Source organism: Centroberyx gerrardi, chromosome 13 (assembly GCF_048128805.1).
Source record: "Centroberyx gerrardi isolate f3 chromosome 13, fCenGer3.hap1.cur.20231027, whole genome shotgun sequence".
Taxonomy (NCBI): Eukaryota; Metazoa; Chordata; class Actinopteri; order Beryciformes; family Berycidae; genus Centroberyx; species Centroberyx gerrardi.
The window spans coordinates 26,120,616-26,142,711 of NC_136009.1; the positions used below are offsets into that span (position 1 = coordinate 26,120,616).

General features: G+C 40.5%; 2 protein-coding genes across 3 annotated transcripts in view; both read left to right on the forward strand.

The window, feature by feature from the left end:
* LOC139920683 (cyclin-Y) overlaps positions 1–22,096 on the forward strand; it is a 45,352-nt gene that overhangs the window by 6,005 nt on the left and 17,251 nt on the right. Inside the window, exons 2-8 of one of the 2 annotated variants that reach the window (XM_071910733.2) lie at positions 12,039–12,113; positions 14,049–14,066; positions 14,393–14,427; positions 15,096–15,190; positions 15,760–15,795; positions 16,279–16,336; positions 17,372–17,491. In XM_071910733.2, the coding sequence (XP_071766834.2) occupies positions 12,039–12,113; positions 14,049–14,066; positions 14,393–14,427; positions 15,096–15,190; positions 15,760–15,795; positions 16,279–16,336; positions 17,372–17,491 (437 nt within the window). The remainder of the gene's footprint in view (positions 1–12,038; positions 12,114–14,048; positions 14,067–14,392; positions 14,428–15,095; positions 15,191–15,759; positions 15,796–16,278; positions 16,337–17,371; positions 17,492–22,096) is intronic. The other variant, XM_071910731.2, reaches the window with a different exon arrangement.
* On the forward strand, positions 15,070–21,176 carry LOC139918542 (E3 ubiquitin/ISG15 ligase TRIM25-like). Its single transcript, XM_078287564.1, has 2 exons — positions 15,070–15,082; positions 19,239–21,176. Exon 2 carries the CDS (start codon positions 19,247–19,249, stop codon positions 20,936–20,938), a length of 1,692 nt encoding a protein of 563 aa, XP_078143690.1. The 5' UTR covers positions 15,070–15,082; positions 19,239–19,246; the 3' UTR covers positions 20,939–21,176.

Below are 22,096 nucleotides of genomic sequence, written 5' to 3' on the forward strand. Positions count from 1 at the left end.
CCGCAGTGTTCTTCTTTTTTTTTTTTTTTCTTCTTTCATGTGTTTTCTCACAACTTTTAACTCCCCCTCTCCTCTCCTCCTCGCCTCCCGTTGTTCCTCTGCTGGTTCGAGCTGTTCCTCTCCTTCCAAACGCCTCCGTCTGACATTATGCTAATTCAGAGACGCGCTGTCCTATTTCCTTCAAGGGCCCGCCGCTTACAGGAGATAGATGAAATCCCAGATAAAATCACATCATCCCCCTCTCTCTTTATCTTCTGCCTTGAATCGCACTTGATCATGCTTCTTCTACCTTTCCCCCCCTCATTTCTTTACCTATCACTCCTCCATCATTCATTATCATTCCAGCGGCACAGGAACATTTGCGACACCCAAAGTCTGGGTGCTGTGACTTTGACCCTTGCCCGCTTTACTTCTGTTTCTTGTAACGCCGGATATTTACAGTAAGAATTGCACTCATTGCAGCTGCCGTTTTTTCACTCATTTGCTGCTAAAAGCCTGTAAAGGCTGCAGGCCAGGAGCTAACTATAAATCACTCTGGATAAGAGTGTCAGCTAAATGCCTTAAATGTAAAATGTAAATGAGAGTATGATCAGAGGCCACAAAAATGAGTGTGATCCCACCGCTTGGACTGTGTGGTAGCAAGAACCCTAATTCACTCCCACGCAGTCAATAAACATGGCGTGCATTAACCGTTTAATCTCCAGGTCACCCCAGTTCTCATTCTTTTTTTTTTTCCTCATCGTAGAGACGAGTTGAGATTAGTTTTAAATGTGCTAGGTATGAATGGGTGTAGTGTTAGGACCTTGGAAAGAAATCACCATTGCCTTGACTTGTGGAAAAAGAAAATTGATGTAAAAAAAAGGGAGTCAGACACTTAAAATCACGTGCCACATTTGTGGCACATTTGTTTAGACTCTCCATATGTGTGTCGGTCCCCTGCGGTGCTGCTTCTCTTCCCTCGGAGAATATCGTCACCTGCTCCCTTCACACACGCTCAGATGTAACCAAACATACGTACAAAGGGCCCGTATGAAAGCAAAGCACATGGCAGAAACACATGCGCATACTTGAAATGCACGTATACTCACACACACACACACACACACAGTTGATCCAGTGTCTTATTCACACTACACAATACCCCCGCCCTCCCCTCCCTTTTCATCAGCTGCTCCTCATCTGCTCAAAGCCGGCATAACAAACAGCATCTTTGGTCTGGCGAGGTCGTCCCTTTCATCAAGATCACAGCAAGAATATTCAGAATACATAACAGCGTGTGCGGCTTGTATATTTTGCCCTGGCCGCGAGTGAATTGACTGTAATAAATGAGGAATAAATTAGAGATATACAGTATTTATGGAGTGCTATTAGCAAAACGGGTTTGTCACAGTGATTTCCAAAGCAACAAAGGGCAAATACAGATGATAACAAGCATGTCAAGTTTTAAAATGTGAGGCCAGAACTTGTGTGTGTGTGTGTGTGTGTGTGTGTGTGTGTGTGTGTGTGTGGGGGGGGTGATCTGTGAAGCAGTGATCAGGAGACAAGTTTCCAGTCTGTCTGCCGTATGTTTTTGTTGCATGTTTGAATTGCGTTTCCGCTATAGAAGCAACCTTTTCCAGTAATGCCATTGTTGCAACATCTATTGCAATTATAATTTCCCATTTGGCAGACACTTTTATCCGAAGCGACGCACACATCAAGTCCCATCACTCTTTTTTTAGAGCAGCAGTAGCATCAGGTAGATAATTGGATCAGCTCGACCGGGGGGAAGAACTCTTTAAAAGATAATAGCTTGAAAGATTGTAAAAAGCAATGACTAAATCCATAACCAAACCAGAGAATACATTAGCCTCTTTATGTTTACGGAACACAGCGACTCGTGTCTTCTGTTTTCCTGTATTGGTAATGAATAATTCCTCTCGGGGTCAGGCTCTTCTCAGGAGAGGGCCCTGGCTGATTTATTGACTAGTAATGAGAGAGTAATTCACTCCCCGCCAGGAGGCTCCTCCTCTCATTAATTATCACTTCAGAAAGCGCCTGGCGTGTTGGCTTTGAGTCAGCGAGGCAGAGGGACACTTAAGAGACAACCTGATTTACATTTATTCACAGTTGTGTGTTTAAATGAGAGTGTTTTTGCGATTAGAGCTGCTGAACTTGGTGGCTGATGTTGAGTCTGTCTCCCTCCCATCTTTCCTGTCACTCTCCGCTATATTCTATCCAATGAAAAAGAAAAAAGGCTGAAATGTTAAAGGCAGGCATATCAGGCTCTCTCTGTCTTTCTCTTATTTATTTATAATAGGCCTATAGTGGCAGAGATGGCAGTAAAAAAAAAGACAGAGACAGAAAAGGTGGTTTTAAGCTTTTTTTAGTAACACAGTGTCTGTATGTGCCTGACCTGTTTAGCTTTCTCCCTCATGTCGATTTGCTGTTTCATTCCCCTGGGTCAGAGGACTTCCCAGCTGAGCGTGTGTGTGTGTGTGTGTGTGTGTGTGTGTGTGTGTGTGTACTGTATGTGTGTCAGTGCTGTGACAGGGAACTCTCCCTTTTTCCCAGGCATGTAGGGGGGCAGCTCAGCTCTGTTTGGTTAAGTCCTATAGTCAGCTTTTACAAGCCAACAATGGTGTGTGAGTGTGTGTGTGTGTGTGTGAGTGTGTGTGTGTGTGTGTGTGTTGAAACAGTATAAGGGGGGTAGAATAACGTCCTGTTGTTTTAAAGGTGACAGGATAATGAAGATGGAACGAAAGTTTAGGGAAGGGTTTTGTGCTTTCTTTTGCTCTAGATGTTTCACACATTCACTTTTGTTACGTTAGCAGTGGGGCATTCATCATTTTCATTTCATAAGCTGAATTGTAGCAATAGAGCATCCTTGTGATATGCAATATTAATTATTAATTATTAATTATGCAATAGTAATTGAAGTTCTGGTTCACATGAAAAGGACCCGTTGTGGTTGAAATGTGTGCCTGGGTTCCTTTTTTCTTTTACATAAGTTGAAGCAGTAATAATGATTTCATTACAGGGTCCCAATCAACATACAGGCTATATATTTAACATTACACACAAACACATTTCGGCAGAATTAATCTCATTGGTTGAGTTAAACCTCAATGGGCGGAGCCAAAGAACCACAGTTTTTTAGAGTGACAGTTAGCTAACTGGCAAACTTGAATGTCAAAAACAGAACTCTGGTCAAAATATAAATAACAATGTTTTCTTTTTCATTAATTCGTGACCATGGCAACTAGCTTACCTAGATAGCTATAGGCTAGTTTTCTGTTAGTAGCAGAGTGCCAGACTTCATGATATTAGCTTCCTCCTCTCTTAACCTCTTGCCTTTTTCACTGGGCTTCAGACTAAAGCTACTTAGCCAGAAAAAAAACTGTGGTTCTTTGGCTCATGAGGTTTAACTCAGCCAATGAGATTATTTCTGACTCCAGAGCAGCTTTTTTGGGAGGGCATTTTTGCCTTTATTTGATAGTTGACAGTGGAGACAGACAGGACAGATTGGGTAGAGAGAGAGGGGGATGACATGCAGCAAAGGTCCCAGGCCAGCTTCACACTCGCTGTTGTAGTTAAGTGGTACGTACCTTAGCCAACTGAGCCGCCATGACGCCCTATCCAGAGTGATTTACAAATAGTACGGTAGAATAAGTACTAATAATAATAATTAAATTCTTGGATCACCAACATTACAAGAAACCAATAGTAAGGACTGCAAAGGTCTACTGTGGGAAAGAAATATAAATAAGAGCTAAGGAGAGGAGGGTTTTTATATGAGAGCAAATTAGAGTGAGTAGAAGATAAATACTCCATTGCACTGACCCTGAATATGAGACTTTTTGCCAATGTGATAGGATACAGAATAGAGAAGCTGTAATGTCTTGAATAGTAGAAAGCAGCAGTTTTTTTGTTTTGTTTGGGGACCTTCTGACCCAACCGGGCCAGTGAGGAAAACGTTGGACCCTATACAGTTCCTCATCCTCCATCCTCATGATCTGAAGAACTAACAAAACCCTGAAGGACGTTCAATTGAAGAACTACTGAAAGGAACTGCAGAAACGAAACAGGATCAGTGTATCATCAAAACAGATCGAGGTACCGGATAGCGGCACTGTGTTGCTGAGCCTGACACATTCAAAGACACAGGTCAAATGTAATGAAATTTATTCTGAGACGCCGACGCAGCAAAACGCTTGAACGAAGCAGAGGCAGAGAGACATAATGTAAGATGTGGGTGTGACGGAAAGGATGGCTAGTAGTTAGAGAGTCCTAACCATAGACTGTAAAAAAAAAAAAGATGGACGTAGTGAGTGAGACGTCACCCGCAGGTTTCTGAAGGGCCGCTTTGAAGCCAAAAGTTGAAAAAACTTGCCGTCTGTGCAAACTCAGGCTCACACAGCATTGATGTAAAAAAAAAAAAACATGGCAGCAAGCAGTACTTTCTCTTCCTATTACCACTGGGATCATTATTTCTTTCCCCTGTATTAGATGTAACTGCTCAGTCAAAGATGGAGGGGGGGAGCTGGTGGCTGGACCTTTTCATATTATTTTGCTGGTGGACCGTTCCCGCTGTGGACAGGAGTATTCTGTTAACTGGTTTATTCATGGCAACAGGGAGACTCAGTCGCAGGGTGAATGTAAACAGTGTAATCTGAATACGCCCTTAACCGGAGTATGGCCGATATCCAGGTTACTCTGTGCAGAGGTTAGAGGAACAAAGACAGTTTTCAAGGTGTTAAGGCGTTGGGAGATGTTGTGGGTGGTTTGGGAAATGACAAACACTCCAGTGGAGCTGCTTAGTGGCAAAATGATAGAAGACTGTGGTTATACTGAGCAGTGAAGTGTGAACGGGTCCAACTGTGAGTGTGAAGCAGGGTGATGCTGATAGAGCGTTGTGCTCAGTCAAGCCTTCCTGCCTAAATAAAAGATTAAAAATGTCACCGTAGATAAGAGCATCTGCTAAATACGTAAATGTAAATGTAAATTTTGTGTGTGTGCGTCTGTCCCGCTGTGTCCCTCTCTCCCTGCAGCACACTCCAGTCATCCATGACCATTTAGTGTTTTCAAACAAGCAGCAGACTTTGGTGTGTGTGTGTGTGTGTGTGTGTGTGTGTAGTGTAGCCCTTTACATTTGACCGGCTAGGTTTGGGTGTGTTCACATATGTTCTAGAGGAGTTTGACTTGAAGATGGAAAGTATGTTTTTTGGAACTTTCTCAACCCATAACCACTCAGTCAATCAACCTTACTGGCCTATATGCATTTTGGAGCAAGCCCCTTTGTTGGGGAAAATCTTGAAAAAAATATGGGGGGAAAAATGTTACACAATACATTTCTTGTGAAAAAAACTGGAAAAAAGACAAAACATTTTGAAATAAAATGTTTGTGGTCAAAATGCCAGCACTTCACTACCAGCCACTATCACCAAAAACAGCGTTAATCCACTAAATCACAATATAAACAAAGACAGCGGCGGGGGACACTACAGTGCAGTTACGAATTGGGCCTTTAAGAGCCGGGTGCACCCATTGTTAATTCATTGTGTGAGCGCAGTAGGGCAGACAGCTGATAGGCTACCTGGGCTTCTCCTGTTTCACCGTGCAGATGCCGACCGTGAGTCTTCGTTAAAGTTTACCCGAGGTGGCGGATATCACGTATCGGCACTCGACACCGGCTCGCTATGAACTCTGGGAATTCCAGTAGGTATGCCTAGTAGGTCAGGTCAAGTCAAATTTGTTTACAAGGTGCTTTTAACAAACAGGTTCGTCACAAAATGCTTTACAGAGCAACTACGGACACAAATACAAAGTTACACAGGAGACAAGACTACACACACGTCACAAACTCTGATAATACAGGGTTGAAGCTTGTTTGTGTGTGTGTGTGTGTGTGTGTGTGTGTGTGTGTGTGTGTGTGTTCAGTGGTGTCACACGATGAAGTTCAAGTTGAAATTCCAAGATTTCTCAACCCTGTGCTTTCCAAGATGCAGTTATCTGACATCATGTCAACATGATATACACAGTTTTACTTTTAACATGTTTATGATCCTCAAAATGCACTTAAATTTGATTTAGTGCACTTCAAGGAATCTAAATTGTTGTATAAGCAGTGCTTTTTTCTATGTATGTAGGTAATATGCCACAAGCTATGTTTTTATATTTGATTTAATAAGATTACATTTATATCTTGACTGACTAACACTCTGCCTGACTCAGCTCCTTTAATTGTTCCAGCAAAATTACTGAAACAGGCTTCAAAGTTATGGAGTAGTAGTCTATTGTAGACAGAAGTGTGTGTGTGTGTGTGTGTGTGTGTGTGTGTGTGTGTGTGTGTTAGCTTGACTGGCAGTCTTAGATTGACACTCTTGTTTGACACATGCGTGATGTATCTGACACATCCGTGGCACCTGTCAGAGGAAGGACTCCACAGTGATGGGAAGGTGTGTGTGTGTGTGTGTGTGTGTGTGTGTGTGTTTGTTAGAAAGAAAACATTTGTCTTCATATGAACCTGTACATGCAAATGCCTCACAGACTGTTGATAATACTGATAAAACTGTCTGTCTTTAATTACTTTTTGTTGCAGAATTTCATTGTCTGTAGTGCGATGCTCGCAGAGAAGGAAAAATACTATTTTACACTCTGACAGCAGAGACATCCAATTGTGTAAAAGTCAGCATGGCTAACATCATGACAGGCCAAGTGATGTGATACTTGATATTGGATTTTATAGCTATAGGTCCACTCTTGCCCTGAAAATGTCCGTCATGCATCTCCTGTAGCTGTATTTATTTAAATCTGTGTCTATAATACGTTTTCCCAGTTTTTCTCCATCTCTTTACATTGATTTAATATGCGTTGTAGCTGGATTGCGTCCAGGCGATGTAGAATTATGATCACAATGCGAGCCTGATCACTTCCAGATCTAGGTTTAAAGATCTGATACAGCAGCAATGTGACCAAAATCAAAATTCCCCAAAAAATTCAATTGTAAGTTTAGACGTGTTATTAAATGTGTCTTGCCGTGACTGGACGATAAATAAGCTTTGCAAGCTTCTGCCAAAAATATAGTTCTGAAGGACTGTAACCATAGAAATGTCTGTAGCTAGCATCCATGGCTACACTGTAGCAGAACTGTAACCATAGCAACGTAAACAATTCTGGTAGATGGCCATTGAGCCTCTAACCAGCAATCAAAGGTTCGGTGCTCTCTGAACAAGTTAAAAGTAACATTGTAAAAATCTTTAACCTCAGTTGAGTGTTTGTCTGCAGTAACCAAGCAATAAAGTCTTTTTACCACAAGATAACTAACCGGCGAATTTGATTAGAAATCAACAGAATCAATGTGACTTCTTGACTGCAGAGTAATATGATTAGATGTGAAACAGCAGTCTGTTATTCAGAAATAACAGACCTCAGAATGCCTTCATTGTCCAATCAGAACCGAGTATTCAACAAAGCATGAACATCACCTCACATCACCTCGGCTCTCCTTTCCACCGAGCAGAAATCCTTTTTGTTTCTAGTATAAACTCAAAGTCTGGAATGCCCCCCCCCCCCCCCCCCCCCCCCCCCACACACACACACACACACACACACACACACACACACACAGGGCCTGTGATCTCACTCACACACATTGAACACCAGCTCAGCTGCCATTTAAGCTCTAATTTGTGAACGTGTTGAAATCGTTACTCCAGATTACTGTTGCATAAGTGTGCTAAACGGACACGAGCCTAATCCACGCTCGGCCCGCTCAGCCTGGTGGGCTGATGACGCCTCAGCCACAAGTAATCAGGCGCCTGTTTCTGAAAATAGCAAGAAGGGAAAAGGGTTTAGGACAAGGGGCGTAGTGCACCCAAAATTATTCAGGGGGCACAAATTCACACAAACGTGTCCACGATGCAAACCATTAGAGAGCATAGATAATAAAACCATGTATGAAAGGGGCTTATAACTATATTTTCAAATATAAGTAGGCCTATCTATCTGATGGAGGGGGATTTTTTTTTTCTCTGACACGGTTACAATCACCATAAATAAATAAGATAAAAGAAACGCTGAAAAAGAAAGGTTTATTTAACATCCAACAGATGTTGAATATGGATGTGTGGACTGCAAAAATGAATATATCACTGGAAAGCTCTTGTTGCTGGTGGTTTTGGGTAATGGCCAGAACATTAGGTCTACTCAAATTCCCTGTTATGTGAAAGGAGAGATTATGTATTGAGTTTCAGTGGATGTTTTCGTGATTTGCTCCAGTTTGAGCAGTGCTGAAGGTGTTATAGAAATGTGAAATGGTCTCTGTTTACACATAAATACGCAAACTCAGGTCGGTTTTTACACAATATTGCTACTTACATCTTGCTTGCTCGGGCAAATCGAGGAAAACTGACCCCAACAACAGTGGAGTGCCCATTGGCCCTATAGGATTTTGATCAGAACTGAGCAGTAGGATGGAAAATGATGGTCAAAAATGACTGGAGTGTGTGCTTTAAATCCACCGTTACAGTTTGTATTTGAGGCATTTAGCGAGAGCAGAGGGACATATAATGAGTGCAGCAGTAGAATGAGCTTCAGTTCTTAGAAAGTAAGATTTGTAAGACATGGTGTCATTGTATTTAAATGAGGATACTAGCATGGTCAACACCTTTAAGGCACTGTTTCAAGTGCATTATGCATGCATACACACACCCACACACCCACCCACACACATACTAAACAAACTTACATCCATCATTCCACTCACCTACACACATATCCATCCATCACTCTCTCTGCTGGGCCACATAAGCACCCCATCAGATGAATATATAAAGCAACATGTTGAAACATGTTGCTGCTGCTGGAGGAAAACCTGTTATCTGCAAAACCTCAGCTTTTCAGGAATGTAGGAAAACACCCTTTTTTCAGATGGATGATCATGCATTTTTTGAATTGTTATCATAGGTTTTGACGGTCATGAAACTTTCCCAAACTATAAAGGAGCATGTAACCCTCTGGATAAGAGCATCAGCCAGCTGCTTAAAATGTAAAATACGAGTAAAAACCTGAGAATCGACAGAAGTGGCGTTGCGAGTTGTTTTTGTTTTCATTGACAGCAGTGATATTTTTCTCATTTTAACATCCCTCCCAGTCAGTCTCTCCACAGTAGCTGCTGTCACTGAGACAGATGACTGGGCGTCCAGCAATTGCATTGTAATCAAATAGCCTGGATCTTAATCTGGGCCGGGGGAAAGTAATATCGTAGGAGTTAGAAAGTCTGGCAGTGCAGACTGCATACCGAGCATTTTTAACTGCTGATTTCACCCAAAACAGGCACTTTTAAAGGCGTGAGTCTCACTTGAAGGGGAGCAGTACTGGATTTCAGCTTTGAAATGCAAAATATTTGTACAAAATATGAAGACCAGCTTCATGTCACTTGTTATGACGCTGCTTTCTTGGCCAGATCTCTATTGAAAAAGTTTTTTTTTTTTTTATTAGACTACCTGGATAAATGAAGATGAATTAAAGATAACAATATTGAGTGGCACCAACCAAGTACTTAGGTTTCCTATTATCTCTTAAGGTGTACTGTAGTTTCTTTTCATTTTGTGCTATAAATCATTTTGTGAGAGAAAGACGGGATATTTTTCAAATGATGGATCTCGCATTTTGGAACAAATCTCCAGTTTGTTGCAGCATTAGACCACAACAGTGTTCTGCAACAGGTATCCACCAAAACAAGGAGATGACACTGAACACCATAAATATGTTTCTGCTTTCATGGGTGCTGCTTGTGTAAAAGGCTGTTTAACAAAAAGGGGAAATTGGCTATGCTAGTCATAATAACCAGTGTTGTCCGCCTTATCAAGGTACTGTGATCTACTGTACAAGTAAACAAGGCAACAAGGCTTATTTGGCATGTATGATGAAGGCAGATATTTTTGAGAACGCTTCCCTTATCCTTTTATATCACACGCACCCACGCACACACACACATACACACACACACACCCGCCTCTGTGGCTCATGCCTCCAGGCCACGGTGCAGTCCAGATTAGCTCTGGATGTGAACATGAATCATGCCTGGATGTGTTTGTGAGTGCAGAGGAGCAAAAAAAAAATGAACAAAGGAACACAAGAGGAAACACATGGAACAATGTACTGTAGTCTCAGAAGGCTTGTGGTTACAGAAAACATTTGAGTTTTGTTTGAAAATAAAATACTCACCGTTTAAAAAAGTAAAAAAAGATTGCTGGCATGAAAGTAAAGCTCACTATTATTGAATATTATTGAAGTTATTCGCTCTCTCTATCTCTTATAAGATAGCAACATTTTAGAGGATGTAATTGAGAGGATGTATTGCATTTTTGAATGAAACCCATCATTTACATTAGAGTGACTTACAGTGAGTGCAACAGTAGAGAAAGCTTTAAAGGTTCAGTGCAATGAGAATTGCATTTTTCAGTTTCATGGTATAATTTAACAGAGGACTTGTTATTGTAAAGTTTCCCAAATTTTTATAACTGTCAGCATTGTGGAAATGTGACTAACATCCTGAGAAAAACTCAACAGAATCAAACATTCCAATCTACTTCCTGGTGTAAATGATGTCACCTACACCCAGGATTTAATGAATGCTCTGATTGGTCGACAGTATGCATAGGTGTCCCATTGTCTGTGTGTCATTAATTCCTGAGATAACCTTTAACCACATAACCACAGCTCAGTCGGACATTAGTTACTTTCCATGTAACTTCTTAAACACGCACAGATTATTATTATTTTTTTTTATACTTTATTGTGTTGTCATTACAATGTAGCAGTAATCATATTCCACATTCAATACATTCATATCTTCAGACACTTTTCTTTTTTTTTTTATATATATTAATTTCCCCCCACAGGTTATTCAGCCTGGAGGGAAAATAAAGGAAAAGAAAAGATAGCAAACAAACAGACAATCAAACAAAGAAAGATTCAAATTCCACAATATACAACAAGAAAGAAAAAAAAAAAAAGAAAAAAAAGAAAAAGAAAATAATAAAGAAACACACACAGATTTAAGGTAACTAAACCAACATTATCATCTGTGTGGTTGGCAGCAGACTGAAGATTTAGTTATGTAAACATTGCTCAGAGGCTCCGCCCATTGGGGTTTAACTCAACCAATGAGATTATTTCTGCCTCCCAGAAATGCTTAAAACTCCAATTTATGTATATAGCCATGTGGAAATCTACAAAATATGTTATGAAATATGCATGTATTGACTGCAAAATTCAACACGTCCATATTTCTAAACAGATGTTTGAGACACATTGTCATCACTGGCTTTCTATCCATCAAACATTAAAATCTCATTCCCCATGTTTCCTTGTTTATGAAAGACAATTAACAGAGAAAGCATCATTTCTATTGCTGTGATCGCATTGGAGAGCAAACTTGTGGGTTATTTATTACTTATCTCTTCACTTTAGCCTTTAACTAGCTATGACTTTCCAGATACAGGCCTTAAACTCTTTTTTTTTTTTTTTTTTTTCACTTTGCTTCGCACTTATGCACTGCTGCACTTCTTTTAAAATGTTGTATTTTACTTGATTTTACGCATCCTATGTACTCTATTTTTTAACTTTATTTTTATTATTATTTTACAGTGGGTTTTATTTTCCATCTTATGTTATGCATTCCTCATATTTTTACTATTATTATTCAGTGGGTTTTATTTTCCATCTTATGTTATGCTCATTCTATGTCTATTTTCATGTGAAGATGCATTTTATGTATTCTATTCTCCTCTTTATCTTATTCTCACTATCATTATCAAGTTTTATGTGAAGCACTTGGTGCATGTAACTTATCTGTTGTAAAGCACTTTGAGCTGCATTTCTTGTATGAAAGGTGCTATACAAATAAAGTTTATTATTATTATTATTATTATTATTTCTCAACAGTGATGAAAGTTGGTGATTGAACACTGAAGACGTCTCCGGCTGTGAAGAATGTCTCCACATATTGTTTGAATTTCACAAAGTGACGTAAATGCTTTGTGTTTTGACAGAGTTGAACATGGAGTACAATCCGTCGGACCATCCGCGGGCCAGCACCATATTCCTCAGCAAATCCCAGAACGACGGTGAGTAGCTCTGATTTATCGGGTTGGACTGATGTATTGGTTTTATTTCAAGATATTGAACATCAACCTTCAAAATCAGCCTCCTTATCGTTCAAACCCTACATTTTTATGCTCTTTACCTGTCATTTATGTAATTAGACCTATGGTTTCTGTTATCCTATTCAGTTTGTTGCTTTTTGTTTTTGTTTGTTGGTTTTATTCTTTGTTTCTTTCGAGGTGAGAAGCTGCATTTCCCTTGTCTTTCCAGCACCATGCACTCTCAGGTTTCCAGCTTGATTTGAATTGATTTTACTTGGGAAATAGAAAAATACATGCTCCAAAAACAATTCATATATATTTGACCCCAGAGGATGGTACAAGAAAGTGTTACTTAAATCACTTATTTCCTTGTGTTCCTTGATAGAAGACAAAATAACCATAACTACAACACAAAGCACAATAAAAATGCAATAAAAAGATCATAGGATATACTGTACATGGCACTAGCTACATTGTCTTAATACTGGCCACTTCTTAATTTGTTCAGAAGTAATGTTCTAATTTCCTTTTTAAATAGCTGTGGCAGGTATGAAAGTCTATAAAAGTAAAATTTGATATTTTCCAGGTCTAGAAAGATGCTGAATTTGACAAAAAGTTGCAAACCTTATGGAAAAATAATGTTTCTCAGTCCTGTCGCTGTAAACCTCACTTTCATGTTGGATTCATTGTGATATTTGTTCTTATGAGGAGTAATCTTCACCTGGCCTCGTTTGACATACTGCACCGCCAGTATCAGCATACAGTACATCACATTAAACACTGACCAAAATCTTCAGAAAATTAAAGTTAAAATTAAAATCAAGGTCTGGAAAAAGTCTGGGATTTTGAAATTGGGTAAATGTGTCGGAGCCCTGATCTCAGACCAGCTTCCTTTGTCTCTGGCTGATGTCTGGTAATTTATGCGTTTGCCCCGAGGCGTCTAACTGGGAGCTTTAGCATCCTGTGGGGGTTCAGTCATGCTGTGACAGTCTGTGTTTATCCAGAGGAAATATTAGCATGTTTCTGAGAATGATAAATGCCACAGAATGCTTATGGTTTTCTTAAGAGGCCTGGGGAACAAACAAAATGACAAAATGGATGGAAACCACATCTGATGAAGACATACATAGTGAAATTCAAAGCCTTTTGCCTCTTTTATTTAATCATTAGCATCATACTCATTCATCCTTCAGATGTTATTGTATTTCATCATCATATATGATGCCTTTTTTGCATAAGCTGATGTGCTTCTCCATGCATAGAATCTGTATGTAGTGTGACAGAGCTCTTGATGTGCTGATTGTATTCCTATTATCAGCCCACTTCCACATGTTTTATTTCATTTTATCATATTTCATTTCTTTCTTTCCCTTCATATATGTATTCTGTATACATTTGCTCCATTTATACTCTGTCGACTTGAAATGTTTTGTCTTGTCTCTCCTATTTCAGAAATGGAATAGAAACTTAGACACACAAAAAAAATCAGATATGGTTTCTGACATCTGAATGATGAATGAATGAGCATGACACTTTCTCTCTTAGATGTAAAATAAAGTGGGGTTTTTTTTTCTTTCTAATATTTAGTCTTAAATTGTGTTAATAGCCCATATGTTGGTAATCCTCATGGTTTTAGTTCCTTCCGCAAACAAGCTGGCATCATTAGAGATAGCTGTCTACTGTTTGTTCTCTACTCATCTGCATTGTGGACGTGTGAATTTGTGCCCTTCCAAAAATTGTGGCTGCATTACGCCCCTAAATTAAATGGCTGTTTTATACTGAGCAAAGGTTGATAACTGCTTCTGAAGTGCAATATGCTTTAGCAAGTAAACTGCTTTTATCACTTTATGAGAATCAGTGGTTGTGAGTACTGTAAACTGAATAAGCAGATGGCTTTTCGGTTCCTCTTTTTTTCAGAGGTGCCCAACAGGAACGGTGAGTAGTCATGAGTGTGTTTTGTCTCCTCCTAGTGGCTTCACTGCGCCTCTTCTTCCTGTCTGCTCTCTGGGTGTTTGTGCCTTCCAACCTGCTCTAATGCTGTGATTTCTCAACATCTATAAAACGCTTTCTGTTGCAAATAGCTGTTTTTGTTGCAAATACCTGATGAAGTGAAGCGTGTTAACCCTATGCTGTTTTTTTGTTGTAACAGTGTGTGCTTCTGTTTGATAACCGACTGGTCTTGTAATTTTCTGTCTTTTTGCTGCTGTCAATGCAGTTGAAACTAAATTGATTTGTTGTAATACCTCTCTTTCTTTCTCTAGTGCGAGAAAAACGAAAGAGCCTCTTCATCAATAATGTGAGTGTTTGATTGTTTCTGTTTTATCCTGTCTCCAAATCTAAATCCTTAATATGTTAAGCACTGACTCAGTCTCAGTTTTCGTTCCTGCTTGATCAAATGAAAAGCTGACTTCCAACATACTGTAGTTGTATAATTCGTTTGAAATTTCCGCCACCAATCATGTTACACAGTTTTTTCAAATGGTGGATATCTAATTTTGGTACAAAACTCTTCATGTCCTCCCAATGATGATGCATCATTGTATTATTTTACAAGTTAACACATATTGTGGAATCAAAGGTAACATCTTATGTCTTTGTGTATGTCATGAACCATCATCTAACTCCCATTTCATGCCTGTGGTCGTGTTTCATTACAACATGTATAATATAATAAATGTAGAAGAATGAACACAATATTTCTAATTTGCACAGCATATTAGTTAGTCATATTATAAGTTCCCTTGTTGTCAAATGGGTGTTGATATTAATATGAATTAGATGGCTAGCATGCTTTACTGTATAGCTGAAAATGTAAACCATCACATGCTTGGGTTGCATGTCGCTGATTCTCGTTCCTCTGTGCATGACACCCTTGCATGGTTCATTTGGGTCAGACAAAAACATGTACACTCTAATAACAGTCACTCTGTGTGTGTGTGTGTGTGTGTGTGCGTGCGTGCGCAGCATGGAACGGCGAGGCGGAAACACAGCTCCTGCTCCACCATCTTCCTGGACGACAACACAGTCAGCCAGCCCAACCTCAAATACACCATCAAATGGTGAGCACACACATCAAAACAATACAAAGAAATATAATAAAATCTGACATATTTCACTTCACTGTCAAGATCTGTCATTCAGATACTTCGCACATAGAATAAGGTCTGACAACTCTTGTTTGACTTTCAAGCCCATAGTGATGTTATTATTATTGTCATTATTATTAATTTGTATTACTAGTAGTAGTTGCAGTAGTATTACTAATTGTAGTAGTCATAGTGTTAGTAGTAGCAATGGAAAGTAGCAGTACCAGTAGTGTGGGACCAGTAGTTGTAGTAATAATACCAGTAGTGGTACGATAGTAGTAGAAGTAGTAGTACCAGTAGTACAAGTAGTGGTACCAGTAGTAGTAGTAGTAGTAGTAACAATAGTAGTACCAGTAGTAATAGGTCCAGTAGTAGTAGTGGTCACATTTGTATGTGTTTTATCATCATCATGCTGTTAGTGGAGCCTTCCTGTTATTATAGCTGAGCAAATATATTTTGTTCCTTTTATTCAGCAATATTTGTTTGTAAAGAAAAGTATTATACAATAAAAGTTATGTTTTTTCACCCTATTCTCTTTACAGTGTAGCACTGGCGATTTACTACCATATAAAAAACAGGTGAGGATCCTCAATCATTTTCAAGAGCTTCTTAAAATGTAGTTTTCAGGTAGTCACAGTAGACATCTGTAAATCTGATAATGAGAATAGTCGATGATGCCCATATGCTCTGTAAATCCCATCATGTGAATATAGACAGTGATGCACATTTGCACATTCGGCATACATGCTCTTTGTGCTAGACTGTGAATTTGTAAATCTTTAAACTGCAAACATCTGCAGCCATCATTGGGAGAATCCTTTCCAGCAAAAATGTTCTTTCCAGAATTTTTTGTTCTGCATAATATCACTATATCCTTTATTACCTTGTTATTCATATCCTTAAGTGCCTTTTACTCTTTATCCACCAACATACACCTTCCTTCTTTGCTGCCGCAGTCACCCAGTTTCCCCTCGGGGAGCAATAAAGTTCATCTCATCTTATCGTAAAGAGTTTGATGATGGAGTGAAGTCGACTGTTTGACTGTTATTGTCTTGTTCCAGGGACATGGATGGAGGAATGCTGCTAGATATCTTCGACGAGAGGCTTCACCCTCTCTCGGTAAGACTTCCAGTCTCATCTGTTTGCACTTCTGCCCAAATAGCTCTTTGCTTTCTTTTTGCACATCCATTGTATCTGCCACCATTTTCATTTTTAATTGAGTTGGGATTGATTTTTTTGCAATTGTACTGTATCAGTGTTGTCATTGTGTTTTTTATTGTGCCTTGCTGCAAGCTGAATTTCCCTCGTGGACAATAAAGTGAACTGAACTGTGTGTGAAGTTCAGTGATTTACTCAGGCTCATCTCTCCTCACCTCCCTCCCTTTCTTCCCCTCCATACCTCCTCTCCTTCCTTTCCTTAACTCCTCTCCTTGTTCCTCAATCTTCTCCCCTCATCCTCCTTTGCTCCCTCCCTTCACCTTTTTCCTTTTCCCTCCCTCGTCTCTCTTTCTTTCCTCCAACCCTCTGCTCTCATTTCCCTCACTCCCTCCTCTGTACCCTCTGTCTTTCCTTCCCTCATCTCCTTTCCTACCTCCTTTCCTGTTTCTTCCCTCCTCCCCCCTGCCTTTGTTCTTTCATCTCCTCCTCCCTCCCTCCTCTTCTTTCCTCCTTTCTCATCTTCTCCCTCCCTCATTTGCTTCTTCCTTAATGTTTTCCTCCCTCCTCTCCACCTTCCTTGCTCCCTGGCTCCACTCCTCCTTTCCTCTGCTCTCACCTCCCTGTCTTTCCCTCCTCTACTACTCTTTTCCTTTCTCCTCCCCTCCCTTCCCTCTTCTCCCTCCTTCCTCCCCTCTCCTCCGTCCTTCATTTCCTTCATTCTTAATCTTCTCCTTCCTCGTTCGCCCCTCTCCTCCCTCCCTTCACTCCTCTCCTCATGTCTTTCCCTCCTTCTGTCCTTTCCTGTCCTCACTGACCGTCTTCCTCTCCTCTCATCTTCTCTTCCCTCCAAACCTGTCTCTCTCTTCTTTTCCTATACCTTACTCCCTCCTCTCCTCCCTCTATCATCCCTTCATCACCCTTTTCCCTCACCTCGCTATCTCCCTCCTGTCCTCTCTTCACCTCCCTCCCTCCTTCCCTCCCTATCCTTCCTTCCAGAAATCTGAAGTGCCGTTGGACTACGACCAACACGATCCGGAGCAGAAGCAGATCTACCGGTTCGTCAGGACGTTGTTCAGCGCCGCCCAGCTCACTGCTGAGTGTGCTATCGTCACACTGGTAATTACCCCCCCTCCACACACACACACACACACACACACACACACACACACACACACACACACACACACACACACACCGCCACTTGCCTTGAAATGAGAATGATGTCTTGAAATGGAGGAGACACAAAGTAGTTTGACATTGAATGACGACCTGGGTTCAATTCCCAACACATGTTAATACGTTTTCTACTGTGAGTGAAGTTCTCATTTTAAGCAACGTCTTTCTTACTTACCAAAACCTTAACCTAACCTTAAGCTTAACCTGAACTAAAGTTGATTTACTTGCCTAAACCTTTCACAATGGCGTGTCCAATTCATGCTATTGTTGCATAATCCTATAATAGTGGAGGAACGTAACATTCACATAATTTGTGTCCACAACACATGGTCTGCGTTTCAGAGCTCATGCTCATTTCACAAAAGTGTATTAGACGGTTTTGGGTGTTTTTGCACTCCACTTCCCGCAGATCACTAGGCAATTAAAACACTGGCTGTGTTAACATGCACAGGGAGTTTCACTATTCTGGGTCTTGGGTCAACGCATGTAAACATCATAAATTGGTTAAAAAAATCTGGATATTCTGATATTCGATCGATTTTGAGACTCCCGGTTAAGATGCCTGGCTTGTTTCCATATTAAACAGGTTACTGTTGCATGGAAACATCTTACTCCTTGCATTTATGGTTTTCAGCATAAAAAAATATTGCGGTGAGCAATATTTACCATTACTGTAGGCATCATCGCTTCTCTCCCCTGAATTAGTATTAACCCGAGTGAAATAGAGAGGAGGTGGCTGGTGGCCAAACCTTTTCATACTTTTTTACTGGCAGGCCGTTCTGTCTGTGGGTGGGACACCTCAGGTAGACAAATATTTTCTTAAATGGTTTATTCATGGAAACAGGGATACTCAATTGCAGGGTAAACAACTTGACCGGAGTTTGTCCAGGTTACTCTATGTATATGAGTTTTCTTTTGATGAAGTCTGAGTTTCTGTAGGTGGCGCACTTTTCTTTGTCTGTTCAGTCATGGTGACTATCGCTGCTCCTGCTAACTACCCAGTTCTTCTTCTATTTATTCCAAGCAAAGTGCTGTTGATATTGCTGGAAACATAAAACACAGCATGCATTCTCTAACCCTAACCACTGTCCTTACTCTTCTTCGAACCTAAGCCTGGTGCCAATTCTAATCCTGACCTTAAAATAGACCCTTGTAGAAGAGAAAGGGAAGAAGTGTCACAAGTGTCTGCTAACAACTCATCTTTCTTGGAAGAGGTTGGTTGGTGTCTGGATGGGATTGTTCATCTTAGCAGTACTAGTTTCAACTGTGTATTTATGAGCAAAACAGTGTTTTTAATAACCCAGTCAGGTCATTGACCCCAAATGTAACCATTCCATTTTTATTTGTCATAATCTTCATTTCATATTTTAAATGAGGGCTAAACACACCCTGCTTCTTTGAAACAGCTCATTCTTTTGGTATGAAGCAGAATGTGATTACCCCTCCCTCTTCTTCCTTGTCTCTCTGATAGACAAGTTCCATCCTGCCAAAATGTGTACTTGGTCCCTCCCCTTTCATCTGCCAGTTGGGTATAAGCAACATGCTATAAAGTACAAGAGCTGACAAGCCCATTAACAGCAGATCAGCAAATGAACATGTAGAAAAGGAACAGGTTTTGGGTTTGGATCAGAACACAATTTTTATCTGTTGAGAGGAAGTGAAACTCTTACACATTCACTGTTACTGAAAAGTGAAATGGCGCAGCAAGGAATTAAGCTGGACCAAAACAATTTTTGCTGTTCGATCTGTCCGTCTCTGCTGAAGGATCCGGTGACTATTCCCTGTGGGCACAGCTACTGCATGAGCTGTATTAAAGGATACTGGGATCAGAAGAAAATCTACAGCTGCCCCCAGTGCAGACAGACCTTCACACCAAGGCCTGTTCTGGTGAAAACTACTGTGTTAGCAAATGTAATGGCGGAAATGAAGAAGACAGGACTCCAAGCTGCTCCTCCTGATCATTATTATGCCGGACCTGGAGATGTGGCCTGTGATGTCTGTACTGGGAAAAAGCGGAAAGCCCTCAAGTCCTGTCTGATGTGTCCAGCCTCTTACTGTGAGCAGCACCTCCAGCCTCACTATGATGCACCTCCATTAAAGAAACACAAGCTGGTCAAACCCTCTGCAAAACTTCAGGAGAACATCTGCTCTCATCATAACGAGGTGATGAAGATTTTCTGCCGTACTGATCAGCAGTGTATCTGTTATCTCTGCTCCATGGATGAACATAAAGGCCACGACACAGTTTCAGCTGCAGCAGAAAGGACTGAGAGGCAGAAAGAGCTCGGGGTGAGTCGGCAAAAAATCCAGCAGAGAATCCAGGACAGAGAGAAAAGCATGAAGGTGCTTCAACAGGAGGTGAAGACTATCAATCTCTCTGCTGATAAATCAGTGGAGCACAGTGAGAAGATCTTCACTGAGCTGGTCCGTCTCATTGAGAAAAGAAGCTCTGATGTGAAGGAGCAGATCAGATCCCGGCAGAAAGCGGAAGCGAGTCGGGCCGAAGAACTTCAGGAGAAGCTGAAGCAGGAGATCGCTGAGCTGAGGAGGAAAGACGCTGAGCTGGAGCAGCTCTCACACACAGAGGATCACACCCATTTTCTACAGAGTTACTCCTTGCTGTCACGTCTCAGTGAATCTACAGACTTACCCAGCACCAATATCCGTCCTCTGCAGTACTTCAGGGATGTGACTGTGGCTCTGTCAAAGGTGAGAGATGCAGTACAGGGCATTCTTGGTGAGAAAGGGCCTAAGATCTCCTCGACAGTGACTGAAGTGGATGTTTTACCACCACATTCAGAGCCCAAGACCAGAGCTGAATTCTTACAATATTCACGTCAAATCACACTGGATCCAAATACAACAAACACACATCTGTCATTATCTGAGGGGAACAGAAAAGCAACATTAATGGGAGAACCACAGTTATATTCTAGTCACCCAGACAGATTCACTGAATGTTGTCAGGTCCTGAGTAGAGAGGGTCTGACTGGACGTTGTTACTGGGAGGTGGAGTGGAGCGGGAAACATGTTTCAGTAGCAGTCTCATATAAAGATGTTAGCAGAACAGGGAAGACTGATGAATGCCAATTTGGATGCAATGTCAAGTCTTGGGCATTAGATTGTAACAAAAATGGTTATCAATTCAAACACAACAAAATCATAACTCCCATCCCAGGCCCTCCGTCCTCCAGAGTAGGAGTGTACCTGGATCACAGAGCAGGTATTCTGTCCTTCTACAGCGTCTCTGAAACCATGACTCTCCTCCACAGAGTCCAGACCACATTCACTCAGCCCCTCCTCTATCCTGGATTTAAGTTCCAAGGTCGTTTAGGAGCCACTGCTAAATTGTGTAAGCTCAAGTTGGCAGGAGTCATTCACCAGTAACATGTAACAAGATTCAGTTTTCTTTTTTTATTTTGTCTCCATCTTTGGTGCCAAGTGCTCATTGCTGGGGTGTTTCTGTACTGCACTTCCCAGAGATCACTTGTCAATCAAACAGTGTGAGCGGTGTCTTTTTCCTTGGATTTTCTGTTGATTGTTTGATTTTCGGTAGGTGGCGCTCTTTTCTTTGTCTGTTCAACCATGGTGACTATCACTGCTCATGCTAACTACCCTGTTCTGCTTAGCCAAACAAACATTTATTCATATGAACACATAAACTGTTTTGTGGTTTATATAGTTTTACCTGTTTTTCATATTTGTATTGTTGCTATTGCATAGTCACTAGGGAGAGGATTCATTCATCCAGTGTTGACATACTGGTTTAACAGATTGATTGTGTGGATGAAGTGAATATTTAGAATATTTACCAGGTTGTAGTAATTGGATGTGTGAACAATGTGAATGTTTACAAGAATGAATAAAGTTGTTTTTTTTTCCAAGAATGAACACTGTATTTCTTCTGTATTCATTGCAAGAACTCTATCAATCCTGCTAGAGAAAATGTGAAATGAATGACAGTATAACTTAGATGATTACCAAAGAAGAAAGACTAGTTCAGATACAAAGAGTGAAAGAAATCATATTGTTAATTTAACTCGTTAAATGTATGAATTAAGTGAATATTTAAATGGAAACACTGAAGGAAGTCTAAGTGGATAACACTAAGTCCAGTTCGCTGATCAGTCTCTACCCCTGCATCTTTCTTCACTGAAACACTGAGACACTGCTGAGTTGTGTAAGCTGAAGTAGATAGGCGTTATTAAAGCGGTAACATGTGAGATTGTGTTTTTCTATCTGATCCCTTGATTTTCTGTTGATGCAGTTTGAGTTTCTCTTTTCTTTGTCTGTTCAGCCATGGTGGCTATCACTGCTCATGCTAACTACCCAGTTCTTCTTCTGTATATTCCAATACAGATTTATAGTTTAGAACAGCAAATGTAAAAGCTTTTATGAACTAGAGATAGGTTGAATCACAACTGTGTTATATCAATAGGTGATGGAGAGTAGGCAAACAAACATTTATTCATATGAAAACGTAACTGTTGTGTGGTTTATATAGATGTTGTTGTTTTTTTTGTAATCTCTTTTGCATATTATTGT

Bases quoted from the DNA above. Each gene is read 5' to 3' on its own strand.
- LOC139918542 (XM_078287564.1), top strand. From the start codon at position 19,247: ATGGCGCAGCAAGGAATTAAGCTGGACCAAAACAATTTTTGCTGTTCG.